The sequence below is a fragment of the Siniperca chuatsi genome, linkage group LG12, assembly GCF_020085105.1.
Source record: "Siniperca chuatsi isolate FFG_IHB_CAS linkage group LG12, ASM2008510v1, whole genome shotgun sequence".
Classification (NCBI taxonomy): domain Eukaryota; kingdom Metazoa; phylum Chordata; class Actinopteri; order Centrarchiformes; family Sinipercidae; genus Siniperca; species Siniperca chuatsi.
Window position 1 is genome coordinate 9776189 of NC_058053.1, and position 18825 is coordinate 9795013.

At 39.6% G+C, this 18825-nt stretch overlaps 1 protein-coding gene across 10 annotated transcripts in view; it reads left to right on the top strand.

Annotated features, from left to right (window-relative positions):
* Positions 1–471: 471 nt before the first annotated feature.
* LOC122885735 (alsin-like) overlaps positions 472–18825 on the top strand; it is a 30823-nt gene continuing 12469 nt past the window's right edge. For 2 of the 10 annotated variants that reach the window (XM_044217264.1, XM_044217265.1), the window contains exons 1-25: positions 476–745; positions 1863–1965; positions 2714–2874; positions 3454–3678; positions 3960–4150; positions 4395–4427; positions 4524–4724; positions 4979–5085; positions 5212–5447; positions 5799–5886; positions 6157–6338; positions 8562–8730; positions 9147–9243; positions 9527–9604; positions 9998–10225; positions 10646–10817; positions 11130–11325; positions 12018–12083; positions 12492–12651; positions 13479–13610; positions 13897–14025; positions 14392–14415; positions 15896–15966; positions 16921–16987; positions 17695–17873. In XM_044217264.1, coding sequence (XP_044073199.1) covers positions 1946–1965; positions 2714–2874; positions 3454–3678; positions 3960–4150; positions 4395–4427; positions 4524–4724; positions 4979–5085; positions 5212–5447; positions 5799–5886; positions 6157–6338; positions 8562–8730; positions 9147–9243; positions 9527–9604; positions 9998–10225; positions 10646–10817; positions 11130–11325; positions 12018–12083; positions 12492–12651; positions 13479–13610; positions 13897–14025; positions 14392–14415; positions 15896–15966; positions 16921–16987; positions 17695–17873 — 3212 coding nt within the window. In that variant the 5' untranslated portion in view covers positions 476–745; positions 1863–1945. Of the gene's footprint in view, positions 746–1862; positions 1966–2713; positions 2875–3453; positions 3679–3959; positions 4151–4394; positions 4428–4523; positions 4725–4978; positions 5086–5211; positions 5448–5798; positions 5887–6156; positions 6339–8561; positions 8731–9146; positions 9244–9526; positions 9605–9997; positions 10226–10645; positions 10818–11129; positions 11326–12017; positions 12084–12491; positions 12652–13478; positions 13611–13896; positions 14026–14391; positions 14416–15895; positions 15967–16920; positions 16988–17694; positions 17874–18825 lie in introns of all 10 variants that reach the window. The other 8 variants (XM_044217267.1, XM_044217269.1, XM_044217270.1 and 5 more) reach the window with 6 other exon arrangements.

The window sequence follows — 18825 nt, forward strand, 5'->3', positions numbered from 1 at the left end:
CTGTAAATATAACATAACATATACATAAGCCATTTACATTTTGGATAATTATTTATTATTTATTATATAATACTATTATTTATTATTTAAACAGCCAATAATAACTGAATCTACCTTGAAACTGTATAAGCATGTTGAGGAAGCATTAATGTAAGTTAACAGAGTTCAGCATTAAATGCTCACAGCTATTCATCCATTATACTAACATTGCTAGCTGGTTAGATAGCTAATATAAAACAAACACACTAAAGCACTCAACTGTATATTTAACCGACGTGTTGTTTTGATTTTGTTTTACGTTTACTCATGAACTTAGCTTTTATCCAATATTTATTCTAGGACTTCAAGTACAAGCACATATTGGCATATTGACGGATAACTGTATCTGCAAAAGTAATGCTGATAGCCAGATTCCAGCGCTGGAAATAGAGACAGAGTGAAACATCTTTGTTTCAAAATCGCCTCTTTGCCACACCTCAGCAGCCGCAGCAGCAGCATCAACAGGTGTGGCACCGCCGCCCTGTTTGTCCCTGCCCGGCTGCCATCGGAGAGGTGGCTGCAGAGAACAACACAGAACTGTCATTAGAAACTTCTGCTTTCACTGCGCCGCACTGATTTGAATATAAAACAAATGTCATAACATAGTGATTTCTGTCCTGACAGTCACACACAGTTATCCGGACTTATCCAAAGTTGCAGCGTCACAAATCTCCGCGACGTTCTCCCGAGTTCTAACGGGCAGTTGGTAAGTTTAGTTAGCTTATTTAGCAGCGGTAGCATTAAGCTAGCCAACTTCAGTTTACACGCACGTATGTTGATAATACACCACCATGCTTTATATCAGGGTAAAAAACAACTCGCTATATCTAAACGAGTATAAAAAAGTATACAAGAAAGTAGCAATTTTCATTCGGTGACAGAACACGTCTGCTGTTTTTTAACGTAGCTAATCTCTGGTCTCTGTGTGTACGTTACTTAAATGACTTCAACGTTAGAGTGATTACGGGCTCTGTGTTGATGTGATGTTTCCACAGATACCGAAACAGGTGAGAAATGTATGGTTAAGCCTTTTATGTAAGGGAAAGCTCGTAAGGAGCATGTAGCAACAACTACTAAAATCTCTAAATAGTTTTACTGCGTATTGAGTTGTTGTGACATGTCAGCAGTGCGATCACAGACCATAAGACTCCAGTAAAGAGCAAAAGAAACCACTCCTGCTCCGAGTGGAACCATTGGTTGGACAACATGACGAAACATGACTGAAATTACTATCTCAAGGGCGTGAAAGTTCATTATTGAATTTGGAAATAGTAGTTTGACAAAATAATCTTAAGGGTTCTGAGCAAACTAATGAAGACTGTAAAATACAGTTGAAAGCTAGTAAGTGGACCATGAGTTAATATTATTGTAATATATTATATAACTATGAATATTAACAAGCAATTTTCCAATATACATGTATGATTTGGAAAATGGAGGGAAATCACATTATAAATTGATCAAATTGATGTTTAATGCAATAACACAGTGGGACACACTTAGAATATTATTATATTATAATTTTTATATATTGCCCTGTCCTATCCTATCTGTATTAACATGTGACAAAATATAAAATCCAATGTCAAGCACGTTTTAGAGTTTCAATGTTGATTTTGGTAGCACAATAAAACGGTCAGCACTGCGGTCCTCTGCATTTATAAATGCAATTTAAACTTGAAGAAGAATATTGTTCTGATCCTGAGCCAGAGGAAAATATACTGATACAAATAATGTCAGTCTTTATGGTACATGCCACATTTAATGTTATTCAAGTAAAAAACTGTATATTTGTTATTTGTTTTTGTTTTTTTGACAAACAGGTGTTTTACACAGAACAAGGAGCTGCGGTAAACACCTGAATAAAGATGCCTTCACTGTCCTGTGGAATGGAGAGTCTGAAGTGATGGAGAACAGAGAGGAGAGGTAAACACACACACACACTTTTGAGCTGTCTCTGTCCTGATTATATCTCCCCAGCAACCTCCAGTGGAAACATGTTGAATTTGAAAGCAAGATGCCACTGAAATCATGTTTCCTATAGGTGTGATTCAGCCTTGATATAAAATGAGATTGACCACTGAAGTCTCTCAATCTGTCATTTAAGCTTTAATTACTGTAAATAGAAACTTCCATACCATTAGTGCAGTTCAAAGTGCTTTACAAGTTAAAAACAAATTAAAGTTGGTTAATAATGTTCGTCATTTTTTTAAATGTTTTTGTTAAAAATTGTCTGGCCTCAGTCAGTGTCAGCCTCAAAAATCCAGTATTCCTCAAAAAAGTTTTAATGAATACTGTAGTTTTTGCAATTTCAGCTTCAAGTAAAACCAATTCTTTTTTGCTAACCAGCTTCACAATAAGTAGGCTAAGCTCCATGATGAGCTGTTGCTTAAACCTGCAGCAATATCAGACCCATATCAAAAGTGTCTGGCCAGTGTTTGCACCTCTGCATTGCAGTACTACAGTATATTTTTCATCCAGTTCGGTATGAGTGAGTCATTTACAGATATTGTTCTCCTCCCTCAAAACATGTCAGTGCCCGCAGGTGCTGAACAAACAATTATTGGCCGACGGATGAATGAGAAGTTGGTTTGAGTTTGGACACTGTTTGGGCTGAGGCCTGGTTGTGTCTAAATTCAGTGATTCAGTGATTCATTTGCATGCGTTATTGCAGCCCTGCAGATGAGCGGGCCCCCACACCTCCAGAGCGAGGACTCCTCCACGTCTGGCAGTCAGCGGGCCCCAGTGATCAGCTCTGTCCAGAGAGAGTGCTGCTGTCCAGACCTGTCCTGCAGGCCGCTCTGGGAGAACACCATGGACTCCTGCTGACACAGGGTGTGTGTGTGTGTGTGTGTGTGTGTGTGTGTGAGAGAAAGAGTAGGGCTGTGCTATAGATAGTTCAATGCTATCACTTGCCTAATTGTATTGTGATTTAAAATTCTCATATTGAGATAATGAGTTTCTGAATACACAAGTTGAAGCATGAGATCTTAAATACAGTACTTTCTTTTTTTATATATTGATCTACTAAAACACTGAAAAGTCATTAAAAACAAGCCATGAATATGAATTTTAACAGATGGTTTTGAATCATTCAGTAAATATTGTAGCCTAGTGAATATAACAATGTTGTAATAATTATCATGTTATTATAAAGGGTGATTTTTCTTTAGTGTGTATCTGTAGCCGGGGTTTGTAACAAAGTTGCTGCTATGAACTTGGCTTGCTGTGGTTATATCATTACACTGGTTACAACACTGGTTACATTGGTTATATCATATTCAACAGTTATATTCCTCCCATACATTTTTAAACAATAAAAACATTTCTACTCTAAGCTACAAGTTCTAACTGTGCCAGAGACATCTTAAAGTTAAAATTAGCCATTTCCACTCAGTTGTTGCTGTCTTCCAGGTGGTCTGGTGTATTCATTCGGTGAGCTGTTGTGGAGGGATCTGAGCATCCCGCTGTCTGCTCCGGTGCTGGAGGTCTCTCTGCTGGGGAAGACGGTGGTCCGTGTGGCTGCCGGCGGCTTTCACTGCGGAGCGCTGAGCGAGCAGGGCAACATCTACATGTGGGGGGAGAACACTGCAGGACAGTGTGGGCTGACTGAGAGGGACACAGTCACAAGCATCACAGGTCGGTCAGCACCTTACCTCCTTTCTTTCGTCCTTCTATTCTTCACCCTGTCTGTTTGTCCATCCTACCCACTGCTTACCTTCCTCATGTTTCTTCCCTCAGTGCCTCCATCCATCTATTGTTGAGAAAATAGCATTTTTTTGTAGACACTTGGTCCTTTTGTTTGTTTCTTTCTTTCTTTAAATTTTACTTATCCTTTCTCTTATTTAGTCAATCACTAAATGTATTTGTCGGTTAATACATGTTGGGGAAACAAAGCTATGTAAAATATTCTGTGTCAGTTTCAGAGCCGTGCCCTGTGACTGTGGTGGACAGTGACGTTGTTCCTCCAGCAGTGGTTCGGGTCATAGATCTGGCCTTAGGACGGGAGCACAGCCTGGCTCTGTCGGCCCAGAACGAGCTGTGGGCATGGGGCAGCGGCTGCCAACTTGGCCTGGTCACCAGCACCTTCCCTGTATGGAGACCAAAGAAGGTAAGTTTGTGTAAGGCTCAGTGGATTTCAGCATTTGAAATTCAGTCAACCCTGTTGTGGATATTGAAACTTTGTAATATTGAATATTTTATCTTTAAACTGATGAGAGAGGGAATAAGACTAAATGTGTGTACTGTCTGATGGTGAACTGATGGCATTTTTCTTTGTGTCTGCATGTGAGCACTTGACAAAACTGTAAATTTTAGTAATAATGACATTTGCATTATTTACATCTCTGGCACAGGTGGAGCACTTGGCAGGCAGACATGTAATTCAGGTAGTTTCTCTTCCTGATATCTTCATGGCCACATTTAAATTACAAAAAATACTATGTTCTGTGTCCAGAAATACCATCTCTATTTATTTCCCACAGGTGGCTTGTGGTGCCTACCACAGCCTGGCCTTGGTTCGCAGTTTACCTCCACAGAACTACAATACTCAGAATCCTTCTGAGAAAAGGGAGCGAGGCCAGTCACCTCACCACTCAGTGACAGAGAGGGAGGAGCTGTTTGCAGTTGATACTGGTCACTACTGTCCGCTGGGGGTAGAGCTGACTGAAGTCATGACAGGCGAGGTAAATGTACTCCAAGAAGGAGAAATTAAAGAAAAAGATTGTGTTTGGGCAGCCCCAACATCTTGTTGCAACCAGAAGGATATACAATTACAGAATCTAGAGGCTGTAAAAATATTTTAGGTTGACTCCTGTGATCTGGTACCACATGATCTTTGATTTTTCAGCAGCACTATATCATACAAATATTTATGCCAACTTAAGAGGTTCAGCTTTTTCAGCACAGGTTGATGCCCAACTTTTGTTTGCATTCCCAGACCTCTCCCAGAAGAAGATGCCCAAGACGAAGGCTCCAATCTGGGGGAAGGTCAGCTGGCGGCAGTTCACGTCCATTTTCTGAAGATGGCAAATCTAACACTAAGCAGTACAGAATTACATAACTTATGTCTCTTTTATCCCGAAATTTTTACATTTTTGCATTTAATGTTTTACTATTTTAGTTTTTCTCTGCTTTCTCTGACTTTCCCTTCCCGCCATTGCAAAACTTCAGGAAGAATCTTCCAGTTGACACCAAGCTTGAGCCCGATGGGCACGCTGACCCTCTCACTCAGACAGACGGCAGCCCCATGTCCCACCCACTATCAGGCTGGAGAGCCAATGAGAATTCCACTTTCCCTGACGAAATGGAGATTCAGAAACTCCTCCAGAAACTCTCTAGTCAATCACTGGAGATGCGCCACACCACCGGGCTAGGAGATACCGACTCACTGAGCAGCTACACTTCAGGTTGGTAATTCAGTTCTGTTCCTTCTTCCTTTGTTTTGAAGTTTGTTTATTTGTTCTTTTATGTATTACATCATTCATATCTTTTACTTAGCCTTTTTGTTCTTGAACTTGTTTATTCTTTTTCACTAGTTCCTTTATTCGTTTAAAGCTGTTTGCGCCTTGTTAGTTGTTTCATTCATTGCTTTGCTTATTGTATTATTTGTTTGTTTCTTTGATTCTTCCTTCCTTCATTTCTTTGTTCGGTTCATTGTTTGTTACTTTGTTCTTTGTATATTTTGTATTTAATATATTTTCTTTCTCCTTCAATCTCTAATGTTTTTCCTCTTTCTCTCCCGCCATCGTTCTCTCCAGATGACAGCTGTGTTTCCTCAACTCCTTCCACGGATCTGTTGACTTCCAGTTACAAAGAAGACTTGCCAATTAAGAGTCAAACCAACAAGTAAGACCAAGTTTAGTTGACAATGAAGCACTTTTCTAGGCAGTTCAATTAATCAGTGCTTCAATAATCTCATGTTGAGAGGTTGTCACTAAGATAGCAGAAAGAACATTTTTATTGCTATTTTTGTGGATCTTCATTTTATTCAAGTGATTTTATATTAATGCTGATACACACTCAAACTAAACTCAGTTATGCTGCAGTAACCACATACAAAGATGATTCTCACCTGCAGTGTATTTGACCCCTGATCTTTGACCTTCTTTCCTACAGTAACAGTGGAGTGGCCGTGTCATACTCCTCTTCCCCAGTGTGTTTGGAAGAAGTTCGGCTCGGTCTTGAGGCGGAGAAGCATGCACTGCACTCCACTATTATAACAAATATAAACCAGAAGGGGAAAGCAGCAGCAAACAGGAGATGCTCCCTGCCTGGAACACCCACCCGTGGTAGGAATGGTAGGGTGTAAACAACTTGACTACACTTTTGGGAAAGCCCTAAGTATGGAACCAGGAGGCTATTAGCTTAGCTTAGCATAAAGACTGGAAGAAGCTGTTCACAAACAAATATTTAAAACATGTAAGTCCCCGTAAAACCACAACTTATAGTTTTTACATTTCTGTTTGTGTTTGAATTAACATGCTTTAGCTAGCTTTTAGAGGTGAGAGCTAGATGTTTCCCCCTGCTTTAAGTCTTTGTGCTAAGCTAACTGTTTGCTGGCTCCAGCTTCATATTAAGTGTACTATTGACTGTGGAGGCTTTATGGATGTCAGGCGCCAACCAACACAATTATGATTCTGTCAGTAGTTCTACTCGTCCTCATCAAAATTGGTTGTAGCACCAAAATGCAAAATGTGCCACCTCTGCAAATGCACTTCTCATCCATTTTATGGTACCAATGAAGTAAACAATATCTGCAGAGTCACTGAAATGCATTCCTCTGTGAAGTTGCAGCCTGGCTAACAAGGAAGAAGAATTTAAATGTTATCTCCAACAGAAACACACAATACAATTTCTGCCTGTGTTTGCCTTTCACGTTGACCACACAGAACAAAAATGGGTTCTCCTGGATCGGACGTTATCAGCTCAATATATAAGTCAAGATCACAGCATGCGCATGCTCACATGATAGAATCAACATTGTTATCTTGAGGTAACAACATTTGCTTTCTTTAGATAACTTGACAGTTTAACTTGACATAAATCAATTAACAACCTAAAGTCTCTTTACACTTTGTATATCCAGAGAATGTATGAAGCTTATTGATAGCGCCACAAAAGACAGACAGACACAGGGACCAGAATGGTGATTAACAGCCGCAACAGACTAACTTCTCGTTTTATGGTTTGTCCAGAGTTTCGGGAGTGTCAGAATGAAAGTCTCTCATCAGTCAATGCATATCTGAAAACCATCCAGCATATAGACTTTTTTTCAGTTTTAGTATTCACCAAAACCTTAGTAAGTAAACAAGTTGTAACCTTTGTTAACCTGTGTGGCTGAACAGAAGGGTTTATAACAACTTAGACAGAATGGATCTTCCACACAACTCATCTCCTGTTGATATTCTTTATTTTTACATTAAGCGTCAGTGTTTTTCTTTCAGAATCAGAAATACTTTATTGATCCCCGAGGGGAAACTCTTTCGTTACAGCTGCTCACTGTCACGTCAGTGCACACTTGAGAATAGAAGGAATAGAAGTACTAAGCAAATCAAAATATAATACACTATAATAAAGCTAAGATAAAATAAGTACAAAATGGATATAAAGTATAAAAGCTAAAATAAGTGTAAAGTACAAAGTGGATTTAGAGGTTGATAAGTATGTACAGTATAATACAATGTAATAATATAAGTAATAAGTAATAGTGCAATACTGAGTACTGTCAAGTTAAGTGTTGCTTATTAAGATGATTATGAGACGGTGGATATTGCACAGTAGTAATAGAAGTATATCAATAAATTAAATATTAAATAAATTAAACTGAAAACAGCGTATATTGCACAGCAGTATTAAACAGAGAATATTTCACAATTATTTCAAGTATTGCAGTGATGTTAATGATCCAATGTCCAGTTTAGTGACCTAGGGTCATATAGACTGACACTTAGGGAGGCAGGAGTTAAAGAGTTTGATGGCCACAGGCAGGAATGACTTGCTGTGTCCCTTTTAGTTCTTCCTGCTTTCCTCGGTTGTTGTTGCTGTGGTTTCCTGCTCTGTGCCTGCTTACCTCACCTTGACAGGGGATACAGAGTTTTACAAGTTGGCTTCCATAAGAGCTCACTAAGTCGTTAGGGTGTGTTCATACCAAACCTGTTTGGTGCAGTTTATATGTACAGTTTATTTTGGCTGGTGAGACAATTGCAGTGTGAACTTTGGTGCAGCGGAGGTTTGTGGAGAGAACACAACACAGACCAGCTACAGGCTTATGTTATACTTGTTAGGTGTGACACTTTGTGTATAGATTTTCTCTGATCGTGTTTGCTATTCCCTTCATCATGTTGCAGTATGAGACACATCATCTACTCGCTCTGTTTGTAGTGGCTGTTTTTACATATAACAGATGAAGTGCATTTGCAGTCTTGACAGATGCTCAAATGTAACTAGTAGATGATGGATCAGTTGGTTAAAACAACAAGGTCACCAGGACTTTACCATTAGGTCATGTGTTTTTCTTTCAGGGTCTCCACGGCGATGGCGGCCTTGTGCCTGCAGGCCATCCTCTGCTGGTCGGACCCAGGCTGCAGCACTGGAGGAGGCTGGAGACAGGCTGCCGTCTCTGGAGACAGAAGTGTGGAGCTGGGGCCGAGGGTCTGAAGGGCAACTGGGCCATGGGGATCAGCTCGCCAGGTGTGGACACAAAAACACGCACACACACTTATATCCTGGCTTGTATAGATTTATTTTTATACATTAACAAATCAGTTTAAAAGAAAATAATGTGACATAAAATGCTGGTATTGCAGTTTGTTCTGAAACCCATTTGGAGGTTCAGTCTCTACTGGCTTCATGTGAAAACTGTGCACTTTTAGTCATATTAAGCACCTTGGATATATCACTAAATAATAGACAGAATAGATTAAAATAGGAGCATACCTGTTCCGTCAACTGAAAAACATGGTTGAAACGCCTCCTGTGTAGACAAGCTGTTACTGTGTGTGTGTGTGTGTGTGTGTGTGTGTGTGTGTGTGTGTGTGTGTGTGTGTGCGTGCGTGCGTGCGTGCGTGCGTGTGCGTGTGCCTGTGCCTGTGTGTGTGTCCGTCCAGACTCCAGCCTCTGTGTATCAAGTCTTTGACAGGGGAGGAGGTGATCAGAGTTGCTGCAGGGTCACACCATTCACTGGCTGTCACCGCTCACTGCCAGGTAACAGACACAGCGCACACATTACATACACACACACACGATGCATGAGGACCCTCATTGACATAATATGCTCCTTAGCCCCTGACACTATTCTACATTATTCTGTTCTACTATTCCATTAAGTCTAACCGTAAGCTTTTAAAGTCTCATACACTGCTTTGAAGAAGTGAAGACTTACCAAAATGTCATCACTTTTAAGGTCTAAAAGTCAAATTGGTCCTCACAAACATAGAAGTACAAAAGCAGACACACATTTACACAAACTAACTCTTGTGTTTTACAGGTGTACTCATGGGGTAGCAATATGTGTGGACAGCTCGGTCAAATCAACAGTCCTGTCACTGTACCTCAACAGGCGAAGGTACAGTAATCTGTCAGTCAATCATGTCTGTTCTTTCATTCATCTGGTCATTAGTAGTCAACTAATTTACAGTATTTCACATGTTTAGTCATGTATTTATTTATTTCTTGAAATGCTTATTTAATCTTTTCTTATTCACTGACATAAATTCAGTCATTCACACAATCAGTCAATAAATCGATATGAATATGAATGCAAATATGCTTGTCTCTGAAATACCAGAGACAAGATATACTGTAAGCTATACTGTATGCCTGGTAAAATGTAAGAATACACAGTAAAGAAATGTATGAATTTACAGGTTATGATATGAATCATGTTGTAGTCACACTAACCAGTAAATCTCCTAATGGCATTCTATGTTTTGTCCCTGGCGGGCCACTGTACATGTAGTTGTCTGAGGGTCTGAGGGTTTGGGATGTGTCAGCTGGTCAGAGCCACTCCCTCCTTCTGGCTGATGGAGACTGTGTCCAGCCAGTCCTGTTGTACTGTGGCCAGCAGCAAGAGCCAATGTCGGCACAGAGTGAGAGGTCACACCAGGGTCAAAGGTCATGCCAGAGGTCACCCAACAGAGCAGAGAGTTATACAGTCAGACCCACCCTGCTGCCCTTCTGCATGGAGGTTTGTATGTTCAAAACACAACTGTTTGTGTTTTTTTTCAACAGGACTGATAGTGGATGAAGGAAGATAATGGGTGGAGCAGTTTTCCAACTGCAACACTGGAGTGTATTTAAAATGACATATTCCTCATAGTTTAGTATGGTACAAAAAAATAAGCTTATAAAGTTACATGTGTGATATTGGCATGAATCTTTGATCAGACAACAGATACATACATCACACAGAAACAGCAGTCATTTACAGCTTAAATCTGGTTGACATACACTGAACAAAGGGAGAAAGTCAGAGAAAGCTGAGAAATATTATAAAGCATTAAAAGCAATGGAGAGAAACCACAAAATACTGTAATGAAAGAAAGCTTAACAAAACATTATCATGCAGTTACTGTATGACTAACATTTATTTCTTCTGTGTGTGTAGATGGGTTACATTAGCAGTGTGTGCAGCGGTGGTCAGAGCTGTGCGTTGCTGGCTGACCAGAACATCATGGGTTTTATCTCAGCTATCCATGAGCTGGCCTCAAGAGAGAGACAGTTCTACTGCTGGTCGTGCAACGTCAGGAAGCTCCTTCTCACACCACTACGCAACAGAGGTGAGAGGGTCTCTGTGGTGTGGTGTATCTACTCTGCATTTCCACCTCTGACCCCTTTACTATTGGTGGTTTTAAATATGGGAATTTAAATATGTTCCTCTTAAATGTAAATGAAAACATATGAAATGGTGGCAAATGCAAAGAACTGTGCTCAAAATACAACAAATTATGAAATAATACATGCCTGCTTTGAGCATCTAATAAGTGAATATAGTGAAAGCATCAACTTAAAATGTGTGTGTGTGTGTGTGTGTGTGTGTGTGTGTGTGTGTGTGTGTGTGTGTGTGTGTACGTATGTACTCTCCTCCACAGAGAGTGTATGTCCGTCGTTAGGTAAGCCATGCACTCATCTCTTCTCCTCTCTCTGTGAGAGTTTTGTTCGTCTGAGCGTCCTGATTGGTCGACACTCCACGTCACTCAGCTACTTCCTGCATGATGTGCAGGGCCGTGATGTCACTTCCCTTCCCCTGCTGACACACACTGAGCACTTTCTGGACATTTATAAAGAGTAAGGTTCACCTTTTTGTCTCTGCATACAAAAAGCCCATACTATATTTACTAATACAGAAATCCTCATATTTTATTATCGCAAATATACAATTTTTGTTTGTTTTTAGTCTCCCTGCTTTTACTGATTTTTATTCTTTTAGTATGTGTTTGATTCCCAGTGTCACTCTTTTCTTGTGCTTTATTGTTCCTCTCAGTTACTTTGTGTTTTATCCCACTTTATTTCTCATAGTAGAATAACTGCCAGTTTTTTACACAAGCTGTATTATTCTCTCATACAACAAAAATCACTTTAAAAGGCATATACTATGGCTCTAATTATTTTACATATGCTTTAACACTTAGAAACTGAAGTTTGATTAAATACCAGCTTATGTTGTTTGTGTCAATGTTAAAATCACATCAAGTCCACTAATGTAACAACAGTAGGCAAGCTGTAAAGTTTCACTATTCATGCAGTTACTGCTCTTTGGGCTTGTTAGAAGGAATTAGGAAACTGTTATGTGGGTTTAAGACACAAACCAGGAAGGTGTTTTTCCAGAGCAAATAAAGTTCAAGCTTATGTCAATAATAGTAAGAATAACGCTGATGTGAAATAGAGGGTACAAGTTGTTTTCACCAAGGACTTACTAGTTCATTTAACATTCTTATACTGAAATTAAAATCTCTCCCTCTCTCTGTGTCTCTCTCCAGGTATTGTTCTTCATTAGGTAACTTCCAGGTGATGGATGGATTCCAATCACTCCATAAACTCTCGCTGTAAGCTCCTTTCTTTTGTCTTTATGTTTTCACTTGAGGAGTACTGCTCGCATCACTTGGCCTCGCCCCAAAAAAAGTAGACTCATTCATATTAACAAGACCACTGCAAAGGCCTCCAGCAACAGTGCTTTTTTTTTGGTCTAAACACTGCCTTAATGTTAGCAGGAAAAGATTCACTATTAATGCTGATGATCATGCTCGTGCTAAATAACCAGTCCTTCTGTATTTTTCCCCCAAAACAAACCATAAGCTTAAAACACATCACTTCCTGTGCAGCAGGAAAGAGTTACCAAACAGCAAATTTTTAGAAAAGCAAACTGAAAACAGACACATATTTAGATGAAAATACTGAAGAGTCTTATTTCTCTTTTTGTCTCTGTGTGTGTTTCTGTGTGTGTCTCTGTCCAGTGAGTGTTTAGGCTCTCAGCAGACCATGCTCGCTCAGCTGTGTGTATCAGACCAGTCTGCCAGTGGTGATGTTGATCTGGTTTCGTTGTTGTACTGGCCTCTGCAGCAGCTCCACCAGTACAGCCGAGTCCTGCTCAAATTGGCAGCCTGTTACGATGTGGTGAGGAGGAAACTCTATGCTTCTTCTTTCTCTCTGCACTTTTAGTCTTTTTTTCACACAAACACTCTTTTGATCTTCCTTTTTTCCCTCTCTTTCACTTTCTCTTTTTCAAAAATGTCTTTATTTCCCATGATTGAGTAACTTTCGATATATTGTGACTTATTACTGTCACTGTATTTTCTCGAATATAAGATGTTCCCCATTTTGCAACACCTGTTCCTAGATAAAGACTTTATGAAGATATAGTAAGAATGATTGAACCAAAACTACACGTCTTCCGTTGCAGACTGAAAACTGAACTGAAACCTTGAAAACAAGGTTTAAATGTATTGTCACATTCAAACAAAGATACTATAGCTTAAATAATAACATAATCAAAATACTCAACAAAAATTTTGCCAGTAATAGACATTCCTCTATTTTATTTTTGTTGTCTCTTTTTCACTCTTTTTTGGGGGTGGGTGCTGTGGGAGATTTTGGGTTCAACAACTTTTAACATTGACATGGATGTGACATTGTGTGTATTATTATAATAACAAATTTAGAGAGTTTTGCAGTCTTGGCAGAGGTTTGCACTTTCTTGTGTTCTTTGCTGCCTCATCATATCTCATCTACAGTGGAGTAGAATATATTCCACTGTCTCTTCCTCATTTCATGGGCAGAATTAAAATGGCCAGATTTGTTCCAGCGGTAAGGCAGCCTGTTAGATTGTACTCTCTATTTTGAACTGTGATCTGTTAATGGAGATATACTTTTGTAAGAGCTGGCCAAGTTGACTAAAATGTAAAACATAATTAAACCTCTCACTTTTTCCTTCTCTCCCCCAGTTAACTACAGAGTATCAGTCCCTCCATCAGGGCTGTAGTCAGTATGAGTCTCTGTCTTTGTCCCTGTTGAGGAGGAAGAAGGAGGCTGAAACCACCTTGCTCTTCTGGAAGACCCATTCTGGAAAAACTACTGTGAGCACAACTCTGTGTTAAGTTATTTAAACCTACTAACATTCTTCCTGATTGTACTGTTTACTGTTTTTTACATTGCCAGGCTACGATACACAGAAGGCAAAGATGCTCTTGAAAATAATTTCTGCTCAGGTCTGCTCAGTGATAGCGGTATTCCTGCTAACAGTTTAATTTGCCAAACATGGCTTCTACTCACCTGGTTAATGGAGGCAGGGTTTCTGGTTACTGGTTTTCAACAGTTTGTAAGATTTTAATAAAGAAGTATGCATGTGTGTTTGTTCATCAGGAGGTTCTGCGTCTCCCACAGCGCCGTGTGGTGTGTGAAAGCAGCAACAGATCTCTGACTCTACAGAATGCTGGGCGGTTCTCCAACCACTGGTTCATGCTGTTCAATGACGCACTGGTGCACACACAGGTACACACACACATGCAAACACACAGAGAATCTATACAAAATTAGCCAAATGATAGTACTTTTTTTTTCTATTTGTAGGTAGTATAAATTCATGGTGGACACCATTAATTCTCTACAGACAGAAGTTGATACATAAATGAGATTTGCTAACATGCCTACAGCAGGGCGGAGCGAGCACTGTTGAAAACGTTTTATATTAACTTCAAATTGTCTTACAGTGAACAACAACACCCACTGTTTAAACATCAGAGAAAATCCACTGGATCTTTGTCAGTCTTGTTCAGATCAGACAAAGCTTCCACTGGACAGCTACCATGTTTTGCACATGAAGTTTATATTTGTACATTGTATCTTTCATTCACTCAGGGTGCCATTCCCTCTCAGAGCCTTGTAAGTATATCTGATAACAGTTTACTCAACTTCACCTCCAACCAACCAACAAGTTTAACCACCCTGAGCTTTGTGCTGCAGCAGCATGGTTGGGCTGGCCTCTGCTCAGTGCTTACACTCTGACAGGTTCACTTGGAATTAGTAAGCAAATAAATAAATGTTAACACAGACTTTATGTAATGTTAAAGGGACTTGTTCACCCAAGACCCATTACATTGTTTTTCTCGTTTGCCCATACAGAGTCCAGTTTGATTTGCAGAGCTGGAGCTATGAGTTATAGACTCAGTTGCCAGTTTAGTAGGCACGTCTAGCTCAAACTAAGAGCCCTGCAATAAATCCTTCTTTCATGGAGGTTATAATGTCCAGTTTTTGTTTAACATTTTTGTTGAAACTCAGTATTGTGCTATTCTGAGATGTTTCTAATATTTTGTCCTCCCCAATGAGGGTAGACTATCTGAATAGATATTGGGCTTTGTTATATTGCAACTCTTAGCATTGCAGATGTCCTGTGTTAAAATTTATTTTAAACATGTTGTCCTGATGGCTGATTCTGACCTTTATCCGCTACCAAACAGGCTGCTGTGTGTGGATTTGAGTTTTGACGTGTTTGCAACATTAGTCAATTAGTGGTGAAAATAGATGAGGTCATAGTTGTGGTGGCTCATAGCCTGTTAAGATGCTTGTGCAAGGATGTAACTCACCACTGCATTCTAGCTTTCAAAAGCTTCTGATCCAAGAGACAACAACATCACCAGATCTAAACAAGAAGTCATGTCTGTCACTGATTAGCCCAGATGACAACTTCTTCATTCTTGGAGGACAACATATTTACTGTTGCCTTGTCTTGTGTGTCTCTCCCTCTCTACTTTGTGTTTGTTTCAGTATAAACAGTTTGCTACTGAACCCTAACTAATAGTTTGTCTTCCTCTATGTTTGGTGTAGAGTGGTGTGTTAATACACGGCAGATAGTGGTGAAACCTGTCCTGTTTCTTTCTGTGGTTTGGGGTTCATGTCCTGTGTTGTGTATCTATATATCTTTGACACACAGTTAATCCTGCATTTTACACATACACGCATCTTGTTCCAGTGTATAGTGAAATTCAGCTTGCAGGGACTTGAAACTTACTTGATATAAGTGAATCAATCAAAAAACCTAATGTATGCTTTGGGAAATATTCGTAATTTAAGTTTGGTTAAGTTTTGTCGAGTGTGTTCTGGTTTAGTTTCATTTTACTTTCAGTAATGAAAAAGAAGTAGTGTGAAAACATTAAAAATCAAAACTCCATGGAGGAAACTATTGACTGAAATATGGGACTTTTTGTAATAGAATCAGGAAGTGGTGTACATTGTCATCTCATCAACATTCCAGTGATTTGGTAATCTCAGATAGTGTGATGTTAGCTAATGTGAGAAGTATCAGTGTCCCACATATGCAGAAACATGGTGATTAAATAGCACCACTCTATCCCTCTCTCTACAGTTCTCCACACATCACATCTATCCTCTGACCTGTCTGTGGGTGAAACCAGTTACTGAAGATAGCAGCGGACTGTGAGTTTGAATGTCAAAGCTAACATGACTGATGCTAATAAAAAGAAATTTATGTGACAGTACAATTAGTGAGCCATCAGTGTTCATGATGATGAATAATGAACATAGGACACTCACTCAACCCCCCACATGTACAGTATTGTAATGGTATAGCCTCAGCCTGGTTTGCTGATACCACAAACATGGACATAGTGTGATGTCACCCATAAGTCTGAAGGGATCTTTTTGAATCCTGGATTTTGAGATTACTACTCTGGCCGAGGATGGAGCTGAAGCAAGCAGCAAACACTACAGTTGTAATTTAAAGTAAACTTGGCATAAAACATACCAATCTTTAAACCATAATATCCAGATAATGGAACCATTTTCCCAGAGGCACATATTGGAGAAAGTGAAATTAGTTCTCTTCATACACTTTTTATTAAATGTTTTGATTCAGCATCTAGTGGCTAGTAGACAAACTGCATTTTAAGGCACTTCAGCACTGGTGAACATTCAGCCTCAGTGGTTGCCCGCTGCTTGGCTGATACCTGGGTCTTCTCTGGAACTACATCATACATAGTGGTCTGTATCACAGATGGAGAATGGTTTTATCATTTTCATACAATAGGTGGAACATCTGACTGACAGTGGCCGGGTCTTGGTTGTACCTGAGACAGGTCAAGCCCAGATACTGACCTGCTTAAAACTAAATTCTAAAACGTGATGTCCACCCATTTAGAATTTGTTTTAATTTCCCAAAAGCACTAGTAAAAGCGGGTATCATAAATTCCAGTTCCAAACTATCAAAACATCATTCATTTTGCTCTCTGCGTTGTCATCCCTGATATAATTTATTCAGTTATACTTTGTACTTTGATTTTTACATTTTCACATCTTGTAAAACATTTTGTAACATTTTTGTTAAAATGTTTTATAGAGATAAAGTTTAGTATTGTCCTTGTGTGTCTTCAGCTATGCCATCAAAATTACATGTCCAGAGGAGAGTTTCACCCTGGTAGCCTCGACACCACAAGAAAAGGTACATTTATGGTTTATACATTACCCACTTATTTCATCTAGGTTATCATTCAAGAAGTTTTATGCAAATTGTATTTTGCAAACTATGCTGCAAATTTAGGACAAAAATGAATATTTAAAAAAAATTAAGCTTGTTTGATGTAGACATTTTTCTAGAAAGTATTAAGACATTTTGTGATCAGTAGTGATGGGATTTGTGAATAAATAATGACAAAGTCTTGGCATTATCAATGGTTCAGCATTATTACTAAACAGCGAAAGAGTGACACATTTCTATTCAATGTACTGTACTACTAACAGCATTTTATTTCTTGTTTTGGCCATCAGCTGCAAGCATTAAATACAACTACCGTTAGCTGACATTAAAAAAAAGGCTGGTAGAAGGTAGAACACATTATTATGGGAGCAATACAGTATCAGGACATGTAGTTGCGGCAAGTTTCAACAATGGCCAATCACACCAACACCTCTCATGTATGCCTTCAGAGCAGAGCATGTCTCCAAGAGCAGAATATGTCCCTGTCATAAGTTATGTTGAGTAGAGTTTAGTCAGGCGGCACTGAAATTATATCAGGGACTATGATTCATTTGTTCTCACATGATGTTGTCATCTTTAATTCAGAATTCTCTGCTCTTATTCTGCCTCTTTCTCACATGGCCATTCTTTCTTAAAAACATCACTTTTGTTTTCTCTCTCTCTCTTACCAGAACAAGTGGCTGCGATCTCTTAACCAGGCGGTGGATCACATGCTGGGTGGTGGAGGTCAAGGGTCGTCACCGGGGATGACGGCAATGTCTCGCACGGCCTCCTACACATTCACTGGAGAGGGACGGTTTAAAGACGCCCAGTACACCGGGGGCTGGATGGCAGGACGAGTTCATGGCAGGTTAGAGAGCATGTTTGTTTCTCTTTCTGTGTGTGTGTGTGTGTGTGTGTGTGTGTGTGTGTGTGTTCGTGCGTGCGTGCGTGTGTGTGTGTCTGCAGCTACAGTGTGTACTGAATAATTTGGTTTACATATGGGTGTGTTCATAAAATATATTTTCAAGTGATTTTTTGGCAGCATACTATAAAATATTGGATATAAAATATTGTCCTTGATTGCACCAAAATGCAAAACCATTGGTAGGGTACCATAAGATGGTTTCAGGATGATGACCGTGACAGTTTTTAACACTCCTGCAGTTTGACTATATCCTACCACATGTCCAGACAGCCAAGAAGGCTCAACACTGGTCATTTCCGGTCTCCAAGCCGAATTCTTCCCCACACCACTGCCATCAACCCTTTCATGCATAGACTCACTGGCTCCCCCTTGTGCCCAGGTGCTCTCAATGCCTAAAATTCAAATTATTCAGAACACAGCATAGAGAGGAGGACTTTGCAACCACAAAACAGCATACTCCTATATATAAACTGGTAAAAAAATCACTGCTTGAAAACTCTGTACATAGCCATACACACTGTGATGTTTACAATATTGAAGCTGTTATTAGTAATAGAAAAATCAAAGCACAGAAACAGTCAAAGACAAGGTCTAGTTTAATTACTGTACCACTGAAAAATCACAGCCCAGCCATAAAGTTCAGACATGATCAAAAGGTAAACATGGCTCTGTTAAACATCCGAGCACTTACAAATAAGACTTTTGATGTAAATTATCTTATCACTGAACTTTTAGCTAGAAACATGGCTCAGTTCAGATGGAGCCTCTCTCTTGATTGAAGCTGCCCCTCCAAATTACGGTTTTATCCACTCCATACATGAGGGGGAGAGAGGAGGAAGACTGGCTGCTATTTTCTCAGACATCTCAGTGCTGTCGATCACTTTTTATCGACCAA